This window comes from Anolis carolinensis, chromosome 2, assembly GCF_035594765.1.
Source record: "Anolis carolinensis isolate JA03-04 chromosome 2, rAnoCar3.1.pri, whole genome shotgun sequence".
NCBI classification, from domain to species: Eukaryota; Metazoa; Chordata; class Lepidosauria; order Squamata; family Dactyloidae; genus Anolis; species Anolis carolinensis.
Genome location: NC_085842.1, coordinates 94015005 through 94034437, shown reverse-complemented (window position 1 = coordinate 94034437; position 19433 = coordinate 94015005). Strand labels below are relative to the sequence as shown.

The following is a 19433-nucleotide window of genomic DNA, read 5'->3' as shown; positions in this document are numbered from 1 at the left end:
GTGTAGAAACCTGAAAAAATTATGTGACTTCAAAAGCTCCACAGCTTCATATACTTTATGGAGAGAGAGGAGATGCGAGGCAGCCTTGACATATTGCTCTTGAAAACAGAGTTGCCTGGCGAAAGCTTCCACCGTCCACATCCAGGCATGATAGCCAGCTTTTAAAAAAAAGAAGCAAAAAAAAAAAGGGGGGGGCATATTAACAACAAGAAATCAAAAAATGTTAAAATAGTCTGTGCACAAATAATTTAAAAAATCCTTGCATTGTAAAACCACACAGGATCCCAAATTATGAGAGAAAGTACTTCAGAATTGTCACAGAGGGTTAAAACAAACTTTATAGTATCATGTATTGACTTGAGGACTGGACTAAAGGCCTCAGGGACAGTTCTTCCCATCCTCTCCCAGGTAACCAGATTTCGCTAAGTCTGAGCTAAGCCTGTTTCAAAGCAAAGCAGCAGAACTTCTGGATATCAGACTGACCTATTGGTGAGATGGCCACTAGTTGATCTGTTATCTCGCCTCTTTCTGCAGCTGATTGGAGAGCACTTTTCAAATCTCCTTTCCACAACATGAGCTGCTGAAATAACTCTGGGTGTCCATTCTCTAAGTGGCTTTTTCCTGTTGGGAAACAAAAGATGCCTTTTGGTTAATTCATTGCTTATTTACTAGTTTTTACACCTCGTTTTTCTCCCCAATGTTGAGAGATAAAGGACAGTTAACAACATACCATAACTACAATTGTTCAGGGTTTTTTTTTAAAAAAAAGACAATCCCAAGAAATTCTAGATACCTTTAGGTAATATTATGGAAAGTTATACAGTTCAGAGGCAAGAAAATCAGCATGTCATCTATAGTTCTAATAATCTCAGCTAATGCTTCCACAGCTATCTATCTATCTATCTATCTATCTATCTATCTATCTATCTATCTATCTAGCGATATTAATGCAATATGTGTTTTTCTCATGGAGTAAACAACAAAACCATGGAACCAAAGTTGGCCACAAAATACATAGTCACCCAATCTATGTCTTTCAATAAAAAACCTAGAAAAATAAAGTCCAAATTACAGAGGACGAGGAAGAGCATTCTCCCCTGGCTGCCAGTCAGAAGGTAGGCCTTGCCCCCTTTAGGCCTCGCTCACTTCGTGTCTTAGCAACTCCCTCAGCCACAATGACTGGACTATCTTGAGTCCACACTGCCATATAATCTAGTTCAATGTGGATTTTATACAGTTGTGTAGAAGGGGCCTCATATAATCCAGTTCAAAGAAAATAATATACGATTATAAATATTATATATGAGAAATTACTGTGGTATAATAACACAGAACAATATAATCTCTAAAATCAGGACAGTAAATAAAGAACAACACTCTGCAAACAGGGAAATTCCAGACAGGAAACAATCAGGGCCAGCTAACACCTCCCAACAAAAGATTCCCCCAGGGAGGAAGCAGTCAGGCTTTGAAGCTGAAAGGCTATTACATGGTAATCATTCTGGTTAATTGCAGCATTCATACTTGCCTCCAACAGACAAAAAAAATACAGAAATATTGTATATTCACAAGATTTAGGAAATAACATATACCACCAATTCCTCAATACTTTATTTCCCATACCATCACACTTTGCCACAGCAATGCGTGGCTGGTTATGAATAAAAGTGGAGACAGAAGACAACCCTGATGAGTACCTCTTGCATGTGGAACTGGGAGAGTCTAAATATACAATTGAATTTGCTTTTGCATATACATTTTGAATTAACTGAATTACAAATTAAGATCCAAATCCTTATTTATGTAGCAATTTTAACAAAAGAACCACTCAATTCCAAGATATCCAGTGCCTTCATGGGATCCAGGGCTAATATTTTTGCCTGACTGATTATATTATAAACATATTGTATACAGTGTGACATTTGTCTGTACGGCACAAAGTCAAACCAGATTCTGAACACGTTTTGAGATAAAACAATTTAGCCTCTTTGCCATTATTGATTAAAGCAATTTATAAATTTAGTAAGGAAATTCTTATGTAACAGCCTATTAAGAGGGTCACCTCCAGGTTGTAAGATTGCTATAATTTGCAGAGTTCTATGAGTGGGGAAGACATCTTCCTTAGAAGGGCAACCAAGATGGTAAAAGGTCTGCAAGCCAAGGCCCATGAAGAAAGGCTTAGAGGGCTGGGTATGTTTAGCTTGGAGAAAAGCTATCTGAGACGGGACCTGAGAGCCATGTTTAAATATTTGAAAAGATGTCATATTGAGGAGGGGGAAAGCTTGTTTTTTTGCTGCTCTGGAGACTAGCACATGGAGCAATTGTTGCAGGAAAAAAGATTCCACCTAAACATTAGGAAGATCTTCCTGAAGGTAAGAGCTGTTCCATCAGTGGAACTCACTGCCTAGAAATATTGTGGGGGTTCCTTCTCTGGAGGATTTTAAGCAGAGGCTGGATTACCATCTGTCAAGGGTGATCCAGTTGTGTTTTTCCTGCATGGCAGAATGGGGTTGAACTGGATGGGTCTTGTGGTCACTTCCAATGCTATGATTCTATGGACAATTTACAAACTTCAGCAATTAAGTCTATGGCAATCTACCAATGGGGTTGGATGCCTAGCAAAAAATACATCAACCTTCAAGGTTTGTTTGCTGATTCATTAGAAATTGTTGATTCTTTTTAGAAACTATATTTCACAATTTAGTGTGTAATTAAAGCCACATAAATATTTAGCAATTACATAGTGTTTTCTACGTATTGCACTCACAAAGTAGTGTTAAAATATATATTCAAGATTAAAAATCTAACCTTCTGCTTCCATCATCTTGTACAGGGAAGGTCTATCTGTGAAGAGTCCCAAGTGCACAGGTTCCTTTGAAAAAGATGCTAGATCTTCCTTCATGTCTAAAAGAATGAGGAGAAAAGGTTAACTTTTATTTCTATCTTTCTCCTCCCCTCATCTCCCTTCACAATCCATGATAGAAGGACTAAATATTTTACAATGTCTGATTATGCACAAACAATAATCTATATATATAAAAGAGTGATGGCATCAGGGCAGCGGACAAAACAACAAAACTACAGGCCCCCCAACCTCGAAATTTGACAACACAACCCATCATTCATGGCTCTAGGTTGATACAACAAAAAGAAAAGAAAAAATAAAGTCCTAATAACAGGGAAAGGAATAATAGGTTTTATCCAATTGCTGCCAGTTTGAAGGCTAAGCTCCGCCCACTTGGTCTCCTAGCAACCTACTCAGCCCAGGGGACAGGCACAGATAGGCCTCACTTAGGCTTCTTCCACAGATTATCAGATTTTAACTGGATTATATGGCAGTGTAGACTCAAGGCCCTTCCACACAGCTATATAACCCATTTATAATCTTATATTGTCTGCTTTGAACTGGATTATCTTGACTCCACACTGCCATATAATCCACTTCAGTGTGCATACTAAACATAAAGACAACCATACAACAGACATTCAATACCACCACTACCTCAACAATTTCTCACCAACACCACCAGACAACGCCACAGCAAGGCGTGGCCAGGCACAGCTAGTTAATATACAGAAAACACTTGCAGAAGGCTGTCATCTAAATAGTAATTAGTTGAAAGAAAATAGAAGATTCCTAATACTTGTCATTCAGGTGGAGAGTTTTACGTGTATATCATTCCTATACAGGCAGTTTTCAAGTTACAAACAAGATAGGTTCTGTAGCTCGCTTTGGATAGTATAGGGAAGGGTGAACATTAACACCTGTGCGGTGTTTGCTTTGCCATTTGTGCCCTGTTCAGAAGATTGCACCTCACTTTCTATCCCTGTAATAACTGGATTTTGAAAAAAAAATGGCTTGTTGTGGAAACAAGGATTGGTAATAAAGCTTCAGTGGAGACACCTTTTCCACATGATAACTCTTTCAGGAGTGAATTTCCCTTCTGAGGGGTAGATTTCTCTCACTTCCTGTTGTCTCACCCCCATTCTTAACTGCGAGTTGTTTGCAAGTTGGATGTTTGTAACTCGGGGACTGTCTGTATGTAGTCTCAAGTTTTAACACTTTTAAGCAGTCTTCCATTTCATCTCTGGACTAAATTTTCATTTTCACCCTATTTGCATATTGCTTCCTTGGTTAAAATGCAAGAAATAATAACCCTTTAGCTTACAGATAGACACAGGAGCCAGCATGCCCCCTCAGTACTGACAACTGGGCAGCCACAAATTTCCCGTCTCCCAAATCTTAGGTCCCAGTGCTTTAAAGAAGTCCAGGTTTCCTCATATCTGTGCCTGAACACAAAGATCATGGAGCAGTGTCACTCCAGTATGAACATAGTCATGTGGGAGTACTCCACTGTGTCACTTTCTTTACAAATCTTACACAATAGTTATCAGGATTTTACTCTGCAACACCATTTATGCAGCATCATACTGATACCTTCAGCCTGAAATGCCTATGTGCAGCTACAGCAAGTAATAACCATATCTACCAGCTGTCTATTTTAAGAATTACTATAAAAAGTATCAAGTCCTAAACATTGTAAATAAACAAATAGAAGAATATGGCATCACAAGAGTATTTTCTGTCTGCACCTTTTGCATGTAAGAAAGTTGCAACTCTGAAACAGTCTTGGTGCAGTTCTTCCTTTGACCTGTGGTCCATATTTGTGCTGAGAGGAAGGATGGAGCGAGGCTTTTTCCTCTTCACAAAAGCATCTGACCCTGTAGAGAAAGTTCCCACAAATTCATATTAGATCACGAAGCCAGGAGCTACATTGATAAATTTCAAGAAATACAACTTTAAACCATGTTGTGGACCTAGATGAATTCGTCCCAAACAGGGAAAAAGCAGGATATTAATTTCTCCCCAAATAATCATATAAACTCAAAGGAAAGGAAGAAAGAGAACAAATATGATCTAAATCACTCTTATTGCTAAAATGTGAAGTACATAGCTTGCCTCCTGTTTGCTCTAATTATTGTTGTTGTATTCTATCATATTTTACTTGCATGTATTTCTTTGAATATTATCCCAGAATCCATCTGGGTGAATGACCATATGGAAATATTTAAGAGAATCACCTTATGTTGATTCATGTAGGAACTAATGACACCGCTAGGCATACTTTTCAAAAGATCACAAACGATTTTCGAGCTCTAGGAACAAAGCTAAAACTGTGTAATGTACATGTGATCTTTTCATCCCTCCTCCCCGTTGTAGGACACAGCTCTACAAGGGCCAGAAAAATAATACAGGTAAATAACTGGCTCAGAAAATGGTGTCAGGAGGAGCATTTTGGCTTCCTCAACCATGGCCTACTCTTCCAGGAGGATGGCCTACTGGCAAGTGATGGGGTGCATCTCACACAAGTAGGAAAACATCTTTTTGCACACAGACTCACAAACCTCATCAGGCGCACTTTAAACTAGATCCACTGGGGAAGGGGAACAACAGCCTGGCAAACACTATATTACACACAGCCACAGGGAACCGCCAAAAGGCTAAACGGAGGGCTGCACAAACACAGCAAGGACCAAGTAGAGAGCACAATAATCCCAAATAAACAACTCGAGGGGAGGTCACAGGGACTTACATGTCTTTACACTAATGCACAGAGCATGGGAAATAAGCAAGACGAACTCCAACTCTTAGCACAGCACCACACATACGATGTCACAGGCATCACTGAAACCTGGTGGGATGACTCCCATCACTGGAATTTAGCCATTGAGGGCTATAACCTCTTTCACAGAAATAGAACAAAGGGGAGAGGAGGGGGAGTAGCTTTATATATCAAAAACAGTTACGTTGCAGAAGAAATGCAAGACTGTAATCCGGGAAACCAGCTTGAAAGCATCTGGATAAGAATCAAGGGAACCGGGACTCAAAAAGATCTTGTCGTGGGTGTCTACTGCAGACCTCCGAGTCAGGATGAAGGACTTGATGAAGCCTTCTGTCAACAGTTGACCAAACAGGCACAAAGAAGAGATATAGTAGTCATGGGCAATTTCAATTATCCCGATATCTGCTGGAAAACAAACTTGGCCAAGAGTACAAAGTCCAACAAATTCCTCACTTGCCTTGCAGACAATTTTATGGTCCAGAAGGTAGAAGAGGCAACAAGGGGATTGGCTACTCTTGATCTAATCTTAACAAATGTGGAAGACCTGATCAATACAGTCGAAGTGGTTGGATCCTTAGGGGCAAGTAACCATGTGCTCCTGCAGTTTGCAATACAAAGGAAGGCTGAAACTAAGACAAGTCAAACACGCATTCTGGACTTTAAGAGAGCTGACTTCCAAAAATGAAGGAATTACTGAGCGGCATTCCATGGACGCCAATATTAAAAGACAAGGGAGTTAAGGATGGATAGGAGTTTTTAAAAAATGAAACACTCAAGGCGCAAATGCAAACAGTGCAAAAAAGAAGAAAAATAAGACAAGTGCAAAGAAGCCAGAATGGATGTCCAAAGAACTTCTAACTGAGCTAAGACTCAAAAGTGACAAGCACAAGAAGTGGAAAAGGGGAGAAATCACCAAAGAAGAATTCAAATGTATAGCCAACTCCTGTAGGGAAAAGGTTCGCAAGGCTAAAGCGCAAAATGAGCTCAGGCTTGCCAGGGACATAAAAAACAACAAAAAAGGCTTTTTTGCTTACGTGGGTAGAAAAAGGAAGAACAAGGAGGTGATAGGGCCTCTGCAAGGAGAAGATGGGGTGATGGTGACAAGGGACAGGGAAAAGGCAGAACTAATTAATGCCTTCTTTGCCTCGGTCTTTTCACAAAAAGAAAGCCATCTTCAACCTCAGCAACATGGAATGGACGAAGGATTGGGGGAAATCCAACCCCAAATAGGGAAACAAGTTATCCAGGAACACCTGGCCTCTCTAAACGAATTCAAGTCCCCAGGGCCAGATCAGCTACATCCAAGAGTATTGAAGGAACTAGCAGAAGTTATTTCAGAACCACTGGCAATTATCTTCGAGAGTTCTTGGAGAACGGGAGAAGTCCCAGCAGATTGGAGAAGGGCGAATGTGGTCCCTATCTTCAAGAAGGGAAAAAAGAACGACCCAAACAATGGCTTCAAACTACAGGAAAGGAGATTCCACCTGAACATCAGGAAGAACTTCCTCACTGTGAGAGCTGTTCGACAGTGGAACTCTCCCCCGGGCTGTGGTGGAGGCTCCTTCTTTGGAGGCTTTTAAGCAGAGGCTGGATGGCCATCTGTCGGGGGTGCTTTGAAAGCGATTTCCTGCTTCTTGGAAGGGGGTTGGACTGGATGGCCCATGAGGTCTCTTCCAACTCTACTATTCTATGATTCTATGATTCTACATTTAACCTACTGATGCCTCAATCAATGAAATTTTATTGGTATCTATTTTTATTTTGAAATTTACCCGTAGCTGCTGCATTTCCCACCCTCGGCTTATACTCAAGTCAATAAGTTATCCCAGTTTTTTGTGGTAAAATTAGGTGCCTTGGCTTATATTCGGGTTGGCTTATACACTCTTTAACTAAAATAAATGGGATTTAAAATCTCCATACATGAGTAGAACATATTGTCCTGTGAATTAGCACTTTTCTGTTTGTCTGTAAGTATTTCGGTGTAATACTCTTTTGAGCAGAAGTACCAAATTGGAAATACAAGATGTTTTTGCTTTTTAAAGCAAAGCAGATTTCATATATCCATATTCTAAATTTATTTTTTAATACTGCCAATCTAATCCAAAACAGATACCAACCTGGTTTTATGGGATCCTTCCGCACAGGCAGAGTTTTGATGATTGAGGAAAGTTTTGGAACGTCTACTCCAGAAACAGTTTGTGGACATGAAGGCAAAACCTTGTGAGCTGCAGTGAAGAAAATAATTTTGTCTAATGTCTAACAAAACTGACCATATTTGCACAGACTATAAATAAAAGTAAACAGATATCCAAAGAAGGCTTAGCAAATGTAGTGTGAAAGGTAACCTGCTTCTTGTAATATATTAAACATTTTATTACATCTGTCTTTCAAAACTAGTTAAAAACAGGTGTTCTGTAAAAGCAGCAAAAAGAGCCCAATTTTTTACTGTTTCAGTTAAAGAGATTGTTTCACTTCAGAATCAAGAAAGTAACTGCGTTTACACAGCAGTCTTTACACTTTGTCAAATACAGTACTTTCTGATGATCTGAGAACCAGACATTCATGATGCTGAACTTTACTGTATCCTTCCAAGACTAAATTTCAAAGGCAATCTCAAATGCTTGTAGTTCTAAAATATAGGGTGTTTCAAAATGATGGACCAATTTCAAAGCAATATATTTCATGATGGCAAATATTACAATTAACAAAACAACTTACTAAAAGTTTAATGAGTTTTCAAGTTTGACTAACCATTTTGAAGTCCCGAGTAACGCAATGGGTTAAACCCTTGTGCTGGCAGGACTGCTGACCGAAAGGTTGGCAGTTTGAATCTGGGGAGCGGAGTGAGCTCCCATCTGTCAGCACTAGCTCCCCATGTGGTAACATGAGAGAAGCCTCCTACAAGATGGTAAAGCATCAAACATCCGGGAGCCCACTGGGCAACATCCTTGCAGACGGCTAATTTTCTCACACCAGAAGCAACTTGCGGTTTCTCAAGTTGCTGCTGACACATACACAAAAAAACCCTAACTATTTTGAGCCCGAAAAAAACCCTAAAATGTTACTCTGCAAATGGAGAATATTGCATTAGGCCTTATGTTCTGGGGTCTCTATCTTGCGAATGACTGAATGTTTGTGCACTGGATGAGGCATCTAGTGGTCATTATTTGAAACTCCGTGCCCCACCCTTTTAAGGGATAAGTTTCATTCATACGTGCTTTGTGGTTGAACAGATATAGTGATTTCAAATCAGGTCCATCTTTTTGAAATACCCTGTACAGCAGCCAGCCATCTGGCAATTTCCCATAATTACAATGGCAATTTGAAAACTCAACACATCATGTGAATGTTGTAAAAAAAAAAAAAAGCTTTCCCATCCATTACTATATATATAGGTAACAGAGGGCTTTGCTTTCTCTATCAAGACCCAAGGAACTATCTACACAGTTATTTTGTGAAAACACAAATTCAGCAGAAATTGAAATACCTTCCAGAGATATTTTCTCAGCTGTTTCCTGGTCCTCCTTTTCTCCCTCTTGGTCTGACATCCTATTCTCTTGTAAGGGAGACTCTTTCATGTCCTCACCACCATTCAACCAATCACCCACTTCCTGTGTTGAAGGCTGCTTTCCAGGTGGCTTCTTCTTTTTCTTAGCTTTTGGTTTGAGTTGAGTGCTTTTCTTTTTCTCTAAGTCAATGCTCTTCTTCCCTACTGAAGAGAATGTTCTGAAAATAGTTACTTGTTTTCAAAATAAAACCAGTCTTTGGAAGGAGGGAATCTCCCTCCTTCCTCTCCCTCTCCCTCTCACACACAGAGTGAAATAATGTCTCTAAACCAGGCATAGGCAAGCTTCAGCCCTTCAGGTTTTTGGACTTCAATGCCCAGAAATGCCAGCCAGCTTACCAGCTGTTAGGAATTATGGGACCTGGATGGCCGAAGTTTGCATGCTCTACACACATCAGTAAAATACAAGGATGTATGAGGAGCAGTTAGTTCTATGAGTAGTGCCAAAATCTATTGACTTCCTCAAAACAAACAGAATAGGAAATATGCTTCTTCTTTTTTAATAATAAAAATAGTAATAAACTTTATTTATATCCCGCCCCCTCTTCCCAAAGGGACTTGGGGCGGCTCACAACACAAAACAATATATATAATATCAAACAAAAAGCTGCAAATCAAAAACAAAAAAATAAATTAAGGATAAAACAATAAGCATAGTTAAACATAGCTAAAACAGCTTGTGGCCATTATTTGTCATATTCCTTAAATCTCTCCGTATGATCCAGCTGAAAAATAGTGTCAAGTGAACTTGTTTGTTTTGACCACACTTTAGAAATCTGTTTCTGGAAACTAAGGGCTGCATAGCTAAAGGTGCGCTTAACACTTACACTTGAGGAAACAATGATTTAGTATCAGGAAGAAAAAGCAGATTTTAGTGTGTTCCTCCCCCACTTTCAGAATCTCAAGTATACACACCTGGAGGAGGGCGACTATGTTCCTGCTTTGAAGTGACCCATTTATGGACACAGAAGTCATCGGCTCCAGTGTATATGGCGTCTGTTTCCACAGGTGACCACTGCACACAAAGCAATCGGCCCCGGTGTCCCCTGTAATTATGCAAAGGCTCTTCCTTTAGAACATCCCAGACCTATGAACAAAACCTATCATTAAAAACAAAATTTTAACGTTTCCTTACCAAAAAAAACCCCACTTTCTGGGTTCTATGGAGGTTCTAGAAATGTGATCTGAATTTCTGTATACTGTTAAGGCAACCTGAAAGTTTTAGCAACTGGAGGGCATCTACGCACAATTTATAACATATAAAAACGTGAGGTAGGCAACTTGGAGAATATTACATTTAGATATTCCTTAAAGAATTTTATACAACTATGCTATAAAAACACAATCTTAGTTACTTTTAACTGAAAAAAAACCCCACAACTTTTTTATGAATTCTCAAACTGGGTAGTGGACATAAATTTTGAAATACAGCTGTTTAAGGAAGACATAAACTGCGCTCCATGCAGTCGTGCCGACCACATGACCTTGGAGGCATCTACAGAAAATGCCGGCTCTTTGGCTTAGAAATGGAGATCAGCACCACCACGCAGAGTCAGACACGACTAGACTTATTGTCAAGGGGAATCTTTACTTTTTTTAAGGAAGACACAATATGAATAGCATTGTGGGGGCAACATTCTACCACAACAACAAAACAGTCCCTGCTTAGTAAACTCCTGACATATACTCTCAAGTCAGTCTCTTTACAGATAACGTTAACTGTAATATTGTAGTCTTATTTGCTGCCCTACTGAAAAAATCAACCAGGGGTGGGGGGTGGGTGGGTCATGGTTAGCATTGCTAACCAATGGTTAGCATTTTACCACTTCCATCTCATGAAAATATTGGCTTTCACCACTTTAATCCAATGTGGAAATCAGGTTCAGTTTGTGTGAACACCATATTTTCCATATGTCGTATTTTCCTAGTTTCTCCCATATCATATTGTGAAAGAATGAACTCTACCAGCTGCTTATTATGGTAAAATTTGTTCCTGGTATGTACCATGTCTCAAGAAGCAAAACATAGTTAACATGTCCTGCAACTGAAAGTTAGCAGTAACACTCTTGTCCCCTTCTTGTTCTCCAGCATCTTGTGATTACACAGAGTCTTTCTAGTTTTATCATTGCTTTGAAACAGCAGCATCATGGAACTGGATATCACAGTTTCTTGAAGGATTCACATTGCCAGTGCTTTGCTACAGTGAACAGGAGAGGGAGGAGGAAGGGGGAAAATAGTGGAAAAGTGATGGATACAAGTAGAGGACAAGAGCCATTACATATGAATTTTTAAAATCTTTTTTGTTAAGTTGTTAAATATATATACAGTATACATTGCCTATGTTATCTTCTAAACTGCCTCATGAGGAAAAGTGTTGTTATACTCTATTTGTTTGATCCAAATAAATTTAAAAAACAAAAACAGTACTTCTGTATATGGTTCATGTCCAAACTATTTGGTGGATCATATCTCTCTGTAAAAATTTGTCTGGACCCTGAGATCCTCAGGAGAGACCCTTCTCGATGGCTGCCCCTTGACTTTGAAACCCCCTTCTTCCCAGGGAAACCAGAAGCCCCTCTGGTGGGCAGTCCTTCTGGTGGTAGGCTAAAACCTTTCATTCAGGAAGGTTTTTTAAGACCAAAACAGGGGGTGCTGGATTGTTTAGGAATCCCCCCCCCCCCAGTTTTAATCATTGTAATATTTAATTCTATTTAATATCCATATTTTTTAAGTTTTAAAATTGTATAGTTTTTAAGGTTGCAAGACAATTTGGGTCTCAGTCCTGGGAGAAAAGTAGGAATATGATGATGATGACGACAGCAACAATAGTAATGTATACTTTCAGCTCTAGGATGTCAAAGGGTTCCTGTTTGAATTACATTCTATGCCCTTAACATATCATACTTCTCTATTTGTTTCATGGATTATGGTTCAAAGAATGCTTTTTATGAGAAGTTCAAACATTTCAAGTAGTTTACATCTTCTTTAGCACTGGGTATTTTTTGTTGATATATGGTGACCTGTTTGTGTTATGCAGGGTTCCTCAAACTTTTAAAGCAGAGGGCCGGTCCACATTCCTTCAGACTGTGGAGGGGCCGAATTATCATTTGGAAAAAAACCGAACAAATTCCTATGCACACAATGAAAGTACAATACAATATTTAAAAATGAAAACAATTGTAACCAACATAAACCTATCAGGATTTCAATGGGAAGTGTGGGCCTGCTTCTGGCCAATGAGATAGTCAAGTTAATTAGGATTGTTGTTGTTGTTGTTGTGTGCCTTCAAGTCATTTCAGATTTGGGCGAGCCTAAGTCTAAAATTATTTATTTATTCATTTACTACATTTATTTATTACATTTATATCCCGCCCTTCTCACCCCGAAGGGGACTCAGAGCAGCTGTATGTACATACAATATATTATATTATTAGCATAGCACAATATAAGCATTATATATTACTATATTGAACTATACCACTATACTGTAATATTATATGTAATATCTATATATATAAAAGGGTAATGACATTTCGGCCTAGGACAAAACAACAAAACTACCCATTCCAGAAACACTAAACTTGGCAGCACAACCCCTCATCCATGCCTCTACGTTCATACAACAAAAAGAAAACAAAAATGAAGTCCTAATTAGAGGGAGAGGAATAATTGTTTTTATCCAATTGCTGCCAGTTAGAAGGCTAAGCTCCGCCCACTTGGTCTCCTAGCAACCCACTCAGCCCAAGGGACAGGCAGACTTAGGCCTCACTTAGGCTTTTTCCACACTGCCTATAAAATACAGATTATCTGATTTTAATAATAATAATAATAATAATAACTTTTATTTTTATACCCTGCCTCTATCTCCCCAAAGGGGACACAGGGTGGCTTATATGGGGCCAAGCCCGAATAAAAACAATATATATATATAAAAGGGTAATGAAATTTCAGCCCAGGACAAAACAACAAAACTACACATCCCAGAAACACTAAACTTGGCAGCACAACCCGTCATCCATGCCTCTATGTTCATACAACAAAAAGAAAAGAAAAATAAAGTCCTAATTAGAGGGAGAGGAATAATTGTTTTTATCCAATTGCTGCCAGTTAGAAGGCTAAGCTCCGTCAGGGGAAAACCTTTACTCTTTACCTTAACTACCACCAATTCCTCAATACTTTATTTCCCATACCACCAGACTTCGCCACAGCAACGCGTGGCCGTGCACAGCTAGTAAATCATATAATTAATATTATTATATGGTATTATTAGTATTATATTGTATAACATTATATTATTATCAATATTATATGTACAGTAGAGTCTCACTTATCCAACACTTGCTTATCCAACGTTCTGGATTATCCAACACATTTTTGCAGTCAATGTTTTTAATATATCATGATATTTTGGTGTTAAATACGTAAATATAGTAATCACAACATAACCTTACTGCGTATTGAACTACGTTTTCTATCAAATTTGTTGTCTAACATGATGTTTTGGTGCTTCATTTGTAAAATCATAACCTAATTTGATGTTTAATAGGCTTTTCCTTAATCTCTCCTTATTATCCAACATATTTGCTTATCCAACGTTCTGCTGGCCCGTTTACATTGGATAAGTGAGATTCTACTGTATATACAATATATTATATTATTTAAAATGATATAAAAATATTATATTATAAAACTGAGGGCGGGGGCCAGGTAAATGACCTTGGAGGGCCGCATCCGGCCCCCGGGCCTTAGTTTGGGGACCCCTGGTGTTATGTATGCTGAAGGTCTTGTCATCCCTGCTTCTCATGATGTATGTATCTTCAATTAGTTTTTCTTGAACAGAACCAAGTGAGAATTACTTGTTGCCCTTCCATCTTTGGGGAGAGGCAATTTCTTGTCACACTGTGTAGGACAAGATGCACACCAATAGCAAAATGCAATGGTCTGAAAATAGCAAGCCGCAGTTGGCTGAAAAATGTTGAACTCAAAAGTGACAGTGTTAGTCAATGCCACCTTATATATTTAATCCTGTGTATGAATTCTGTAGCCAAATGTACCTCTGGATAGGATCTAAGATTTTTTTTCAAGAAAAGAGATTCTTAAATCCTTTATCTGTTTTATGGATGGCAACCATGGAAATAAAAAGTATATGAGAACTACAGGTATTTCACATCTGTACCTGGGCAGTGCCATCATAGCAAACAGATACCAGTCTTCCATCATGATGTGGACTCCAAGACAAGCTAGTGATCTTAGCTGTGTGTCCCGAAAGAGTACGAAAGGGCTCAGTTATTGTCATGGGCCTCTCTGGAGAGTTCTCTAAAGACAGATAGATTATGTTAGAAGCAACCAGAGGGAAAAAAACACTAAATGTATATCACTTCAGAAGATGCAACAGTTTGTTTGGCTATGGAACCTGAGTTTCATGAACACAGATGCAATGGAGATATAATGGAACAGTGGACCATAGACAAGGTTGGGCAGACAGAAAATGTCCATCACAATAGCCACTTGTGATGTCTCATGGGCCATGTAGTCCCGTTCCTAGTACTATTGTGGCAGACGAAGAGGAAAACTTGGGTTTCCCACCGATTCAGCCAGAATCGGAGCCAGTGCACCTGCAGGATGTTTGCCCTCAAGAAGTCAGCCAAACAAGCCTTGGGCAGAATTCTCCCCCGTTCTCTCGCAAGGATAATTATAATCGAGATAGAGGCGCTAGGGAGGCGAATCGCCGAAGCGCCAGAATCGCTGCCAGACAATTAGCTGATTAAGCCTGTTTCCCTTGGGAAACCTTAAGGAGTCATGCATCTGGACACAGTTTGGGTTTCACTTCTTGTTCCCCAGGGAAAGTGTTCCTTGGCGGGAAAACAAGATCCTATATAGCCGTTTTACCGCAAGGAGATCCTTGCGGAGTCAATTCGTCAGCTTCAGGAGTGAGATCGTGTGTGGACTACGCTACTCCAGTTCCTTGTTTCCAGGACCAAGTTCCAAGCCTGCCTTGTTCCACGGACCTTGCCACGGACCTTGTTCTAGTTCCAAGCCTGCCTTGTTCTCCGGACCTCGCCACGGACCTTGTTCTTGTTTCTTGCTTCTTGTTGCCTCGTATCAAGTCTTGTTTGCCAAGAATCTAGTTGTTTTTCCAGCCTTGTTGTCAAGCTCCATTGGACTAAAGGACCTTGTCATTTCCCCACACTTTGCTTGGCAAAGTGTGTGTTTCGGTTATTGGATTATAACTTTGGACTCTAATATCACATATTGGACATTGTTTTTCTGGACTATAATTGACCTTTCCTGAAAGGTCTACTTCTGAACTTTATTCTTCACCTGTTTTTATTGACTTTATATATTCCTTTAATAAAGATATTAGATAGATTCTGGTCTCTGCGCATGGTTATTGGTGCTCTGCAGCCTGGGTCCTGACAGTTTGACTCCACCACCTAAGCACCAATTAACCTAGGCCAGGATGTCTAAAGGAACCGGGGCGGAAGCCCAACCACTCAGCTACACCATTTCCAAGGATGAATTGGACAGAATCCGTGATACACTCCATACGCAGGAGGGAGAAATACGGGGCTTGAAGGAACGAGGTATCCGGCTCCCTGGTCTAGCGCTCCCAACCAAGTTTTCTGGAGAAGCCTCCAAGGTTCATGTTTTCCGTCGCCAATGCCAGGCATACATAGAAGCCCGTCAAGCCGAGTTTCCCCAAGAATAAATCAAGGTGGCGTGGATTTACAGTCTCCTAGAAGGGCCAGCGGCCAATTGGGCGACGGCGCTGTTTGATGCGGGCTCCATGCACCTAAGTTCTGCGCAAAACTTCCTGAATCACCTTAAGGCGACATGGGGGATTGAGGACAATGTGGAGGCGGCCGGCCATAAACTCCGGCACCTTTTCCAAGGGGACAGGCCGTTGTCCCAGTACATAGCCGAGTTCCGAGTGCTGGCCCAAAACACCGGTTGGAACGATATAGCCCTCAGAGGACAGTTTCGTGAGGGTCTCAACATCGAGATGCAGGAAGAAATCTCCAAGGTGGATCCTCCAAACTCTCTTGAGAGACTTGTCAATCAATGTTTACGAGCCGAAGTCCTGCTTGCCAACAAAAAACAGTGGCTCCGAGGCCAGAGTGGAAGAGCAGGAGTGAAACCTCCCACTTCCGCCAGTATTCAGCCACGTCCAGTGTGGAGACCCCCACCACCAGCCCCATACCCCAGAGGAAGCGAGGAGGAGCCGATGCAGTTGGGCAATGTGCGCCCCAGATTAGATGTTGCCGAGAAGGCCCGCCGCCAATGTTTAAACCTCTGTTGGTACTGCGGGAACGGGGGCCACTTCGCCAGAGAATGTCCAGCCAAGAGAAAGTCCGCCGCTCGCTTGGCGGCAGCGTCCTCCGCGGGGACGGAGACGGCCGAGGCGGCTGGCGCAAAGCCGGCGGGGGAAGCCAGCGACCGGGCGTAGAGAGGCTCGCCAACCCGGTCAAGAACCCCACTCAAGAGCCGCAAACCGGGGTCCTATTTCTCCTAGTGGTCACGTTGTGGTCAGCGAAAAAAGGACCCGTCATGATCCATGCCATGATAGACTCAGGAGCAACAAACAATTTCATCGATAGAGAGTATGCCGACTCTCTGGGATTACAATATCACGATTTCAAGAACGCCCGGGTGGTGCAGGCTATCGATGGCCGTCCCCTAAAGACGGGTCCAGTAAGTCAATGGACTGAACCCACCAGGATGTGGATAAGGGAACACATGGAAGAGATTTCCTTCTTTGTTACCGAGGTGCCCCACTTCCCTGTGATTTTGGGAATTCCATGGCTGACGCTCCACGACCCAAACATCTCCTGGACCAACAGAGAACTACAGTTTGCTTCAAAATATTGCCAAAACCATTGTCTAGTAGCCAAGGTCTGCCATGCCACAGACGCTGAGCCCATCATCACCTTACCCAAGAAATATTCAGACTTTTGGGATGTTTTCAATGAAAAGGAAGCCGAGAAACTACCACCACATAGACCTTATGACTGTGCCATTGACTTGGTGGAAGGGGCCCCGATCCCACGAGGACACCTCTACTCCCTGACAGAACCAGAGCAAGAAGCTCTCAGGGAGTTCATAGAGTCAAATCTTCGCAAGGGGTTCATCAGACCCTATCAATACCCAGCTGCCTCCCCGGTGATGTTTGTGAAAAAGAAGTCAGGAGACCTACGTTTGGTTGTGGACTATAGAGCATTGAACAATATCACGAAGCGGAACCGCTACCCCCTGCCTTTGATCTCGGACCTATTAGACCGGCTTCGAGGGGCCAAGGTCTACACCAAGCTGGATCTCTGGGGGGCTTACAATCTAGTTCGCATCAGGGAGAGGGACGAGTGGAAAACCGCCTTCCAGACCAAATTCGGATTATTCGAGTCCCTAGTCATGAATTTCGGTTTATCCGGAGCTCCCGCAACGTTCCAGCATTTTGTCAACGATATTTTCCAGGACTATCTAGATCGGTTCTTGATCATCTACTTGGACGATTTTTTGGTGTTTTCTAGATCACAATCGGAGCATGAGAAACACGTCAGAATGGTGTTACAACGATTGCGGGATCATGGACTATATGCCAAGTTGGAAAAATGCGCTTTTGATCTACAAGAGGTAGACTTCCTGGGATACCGTGTCTCGCCACTAGGGCTCTCCATGGACCCGGCAAAAGTTTCAGCAGTATTGGAATGGCGGGCGCCAACCAACAAGAAAGAAGTGCAACGTTTCTTGGGGTTCGCGAACTACTACCGCAAATTCATTCCAGACTTTGCCCGCTGGTCTGACCCAATCACCAGCTGCATCCGTGGAAAACAGCCTTTCCGCTGGACGGAGCAAGCAGAGAAAGGGTTCCAGCAACTAAAGAAGTTATTCACGTCCCAGCCAATTCTACAGCACCCTGATCCAAAAAACCCTTTTGTTGTGCAGGCTGACGCCTCCGATGTGGCAATTGGGGCTGTACTCATGCAACCAGTGGGAGAACATCTTCATCCTTGTGCCTTTTACTCCCGTCAACTAACAGCCCCAGAGAGAAATTACACTATTTGGGAAAAGGAACTTTTGGCCATAAAGGCAGCCTTTGAAAATTGGAGACATTGGTTAGAAGGGGCCAAATTTCCCATTGAGGTTCATACTGACCATCGTAATTTGGAACATCTAAGAACTGCCCGCAAGCTAAATCAGAGGCAGCAGCGCTGGGCGTTATTTTTTGAGCGTTTTGACTTCCAGATCCATTATGTAACCCCAGCTCAGACCAAGCAAGCAGATGCTCTATCACGGAAACCAGAGTATGCTGCAGGACGCAGAGAGACCTTCGAATCCCAATTGCTGCAGCCCGAAAACTTTGCCACGCTCACAGTGGGAAACACCAAATCCACTTCAGTTGAACCAACTCCCTCTACTCCAGGACCCCTTTGTGCTCAAGAAATTAGAGCCAGTCAACAGGCGGATGCCTGGGCTCAAGATCAAATTCGCCAAGGACTACGTTTTTCTTTCTCACTTAAGGATGGGCTATTATGCTACAGAAATCATGTCTACATCCCTCCAGGACCAGGCAGAGAAAAGGCACTTCATCTGTATCATGACTGCAAGCCAGCAGGACATTTCGGACTTTTCAAAACCATGCATTTGATCCTACGAGATTTCTGGTGGCCCAAGATCTGTAAGGATGTGGAGAAATATGTCAATACCTGCCCGGTATGCCAGCGTTCCAAGATAAGAAGGGAGAAGCCCTCAGGGCTACTGCATCCCCTTCCTACTCCATCTCGTCCATGGGAGATAATTTCTGCAGATTTTATCACTGACCTACCACCCTCCCTTGGATATACCACGATCCTAGTGGTGGTGGACCTTTTCACCAAATTGGCCCATTTCATTCCTTGTGATGGCCTTCCCACGGCCAAACAGACTGCAGATTTATTCCTTCAACATATTTTCCGGCTACATGGATTGCCCAAGAGTTTGGTCACTGACCGTGGATCTCAATTCACCTCTCGATTCTGGAAGGCACTGCAACAACTACTGGGCATAGACTCTCGTTTATCTTCAGCTCACCATCCCCAAACAGATGGGCAAACGGAGCGCACCAATGCCACTTTGGAACAATACCTTCGCTGTTATGTAAACTATCAACAGGACAATTGGGCGTCCCTATTACTTTTGTCAGAGTTTGCCTACAACAACGGTGTCCAGGCTTCAACCAAAGAAACCCCGTTCTTTGCAAACTAGGGATT

At 41.6% G+C, this 19433-nt stretch overlaps 1 protein-coding gene across 2 annotated transcripts in view; it reads right to left on the bottom strand.

The window, feature by feature from the left end:
- gemin5 (gem nuclear organelle associated protein 5) overlaps window positions 1–19433 on the bottom strand; it is a 55634-nt gene that overhangs the window by 14199 nt on the left and 22002 nt on the right. Inside the window, exons 14-21 of one of the 2 annotated variants that reach the window (XM_062970240.1) lie at window positions 14366–14505; window positions 10105–10276; window positions 9112–9336; window positions 7742–7849; window positions 4594–4722; window positions 2809–2904; window positions 484–621; window positions 11–158 (exon numbers count right to left, since the gene is read on the bottom strand). In XM_062970240.1, the coding sequence (XP_062826310.1) occupies window positions 11–158; window positions 484–621; window positions 2809–2904; window positions 4594–4722; window positions 7742–7849; window positions 9112–9336; window positions 10105–10276; window positions 14366–14505 (1156 nt within the window). The remainder of the gene's footprint in view (window positions 1–10; window positions 159–483; window positions 622–2808; window positions 2905–4593; window positions 4723–7741; window positions 7850–9111; window positions 9337–10104; window positions 10277–14365; window positions 14506–19433) is intronic. The other variant, XM_008114787.3, reaches the window with a different exon arrangement.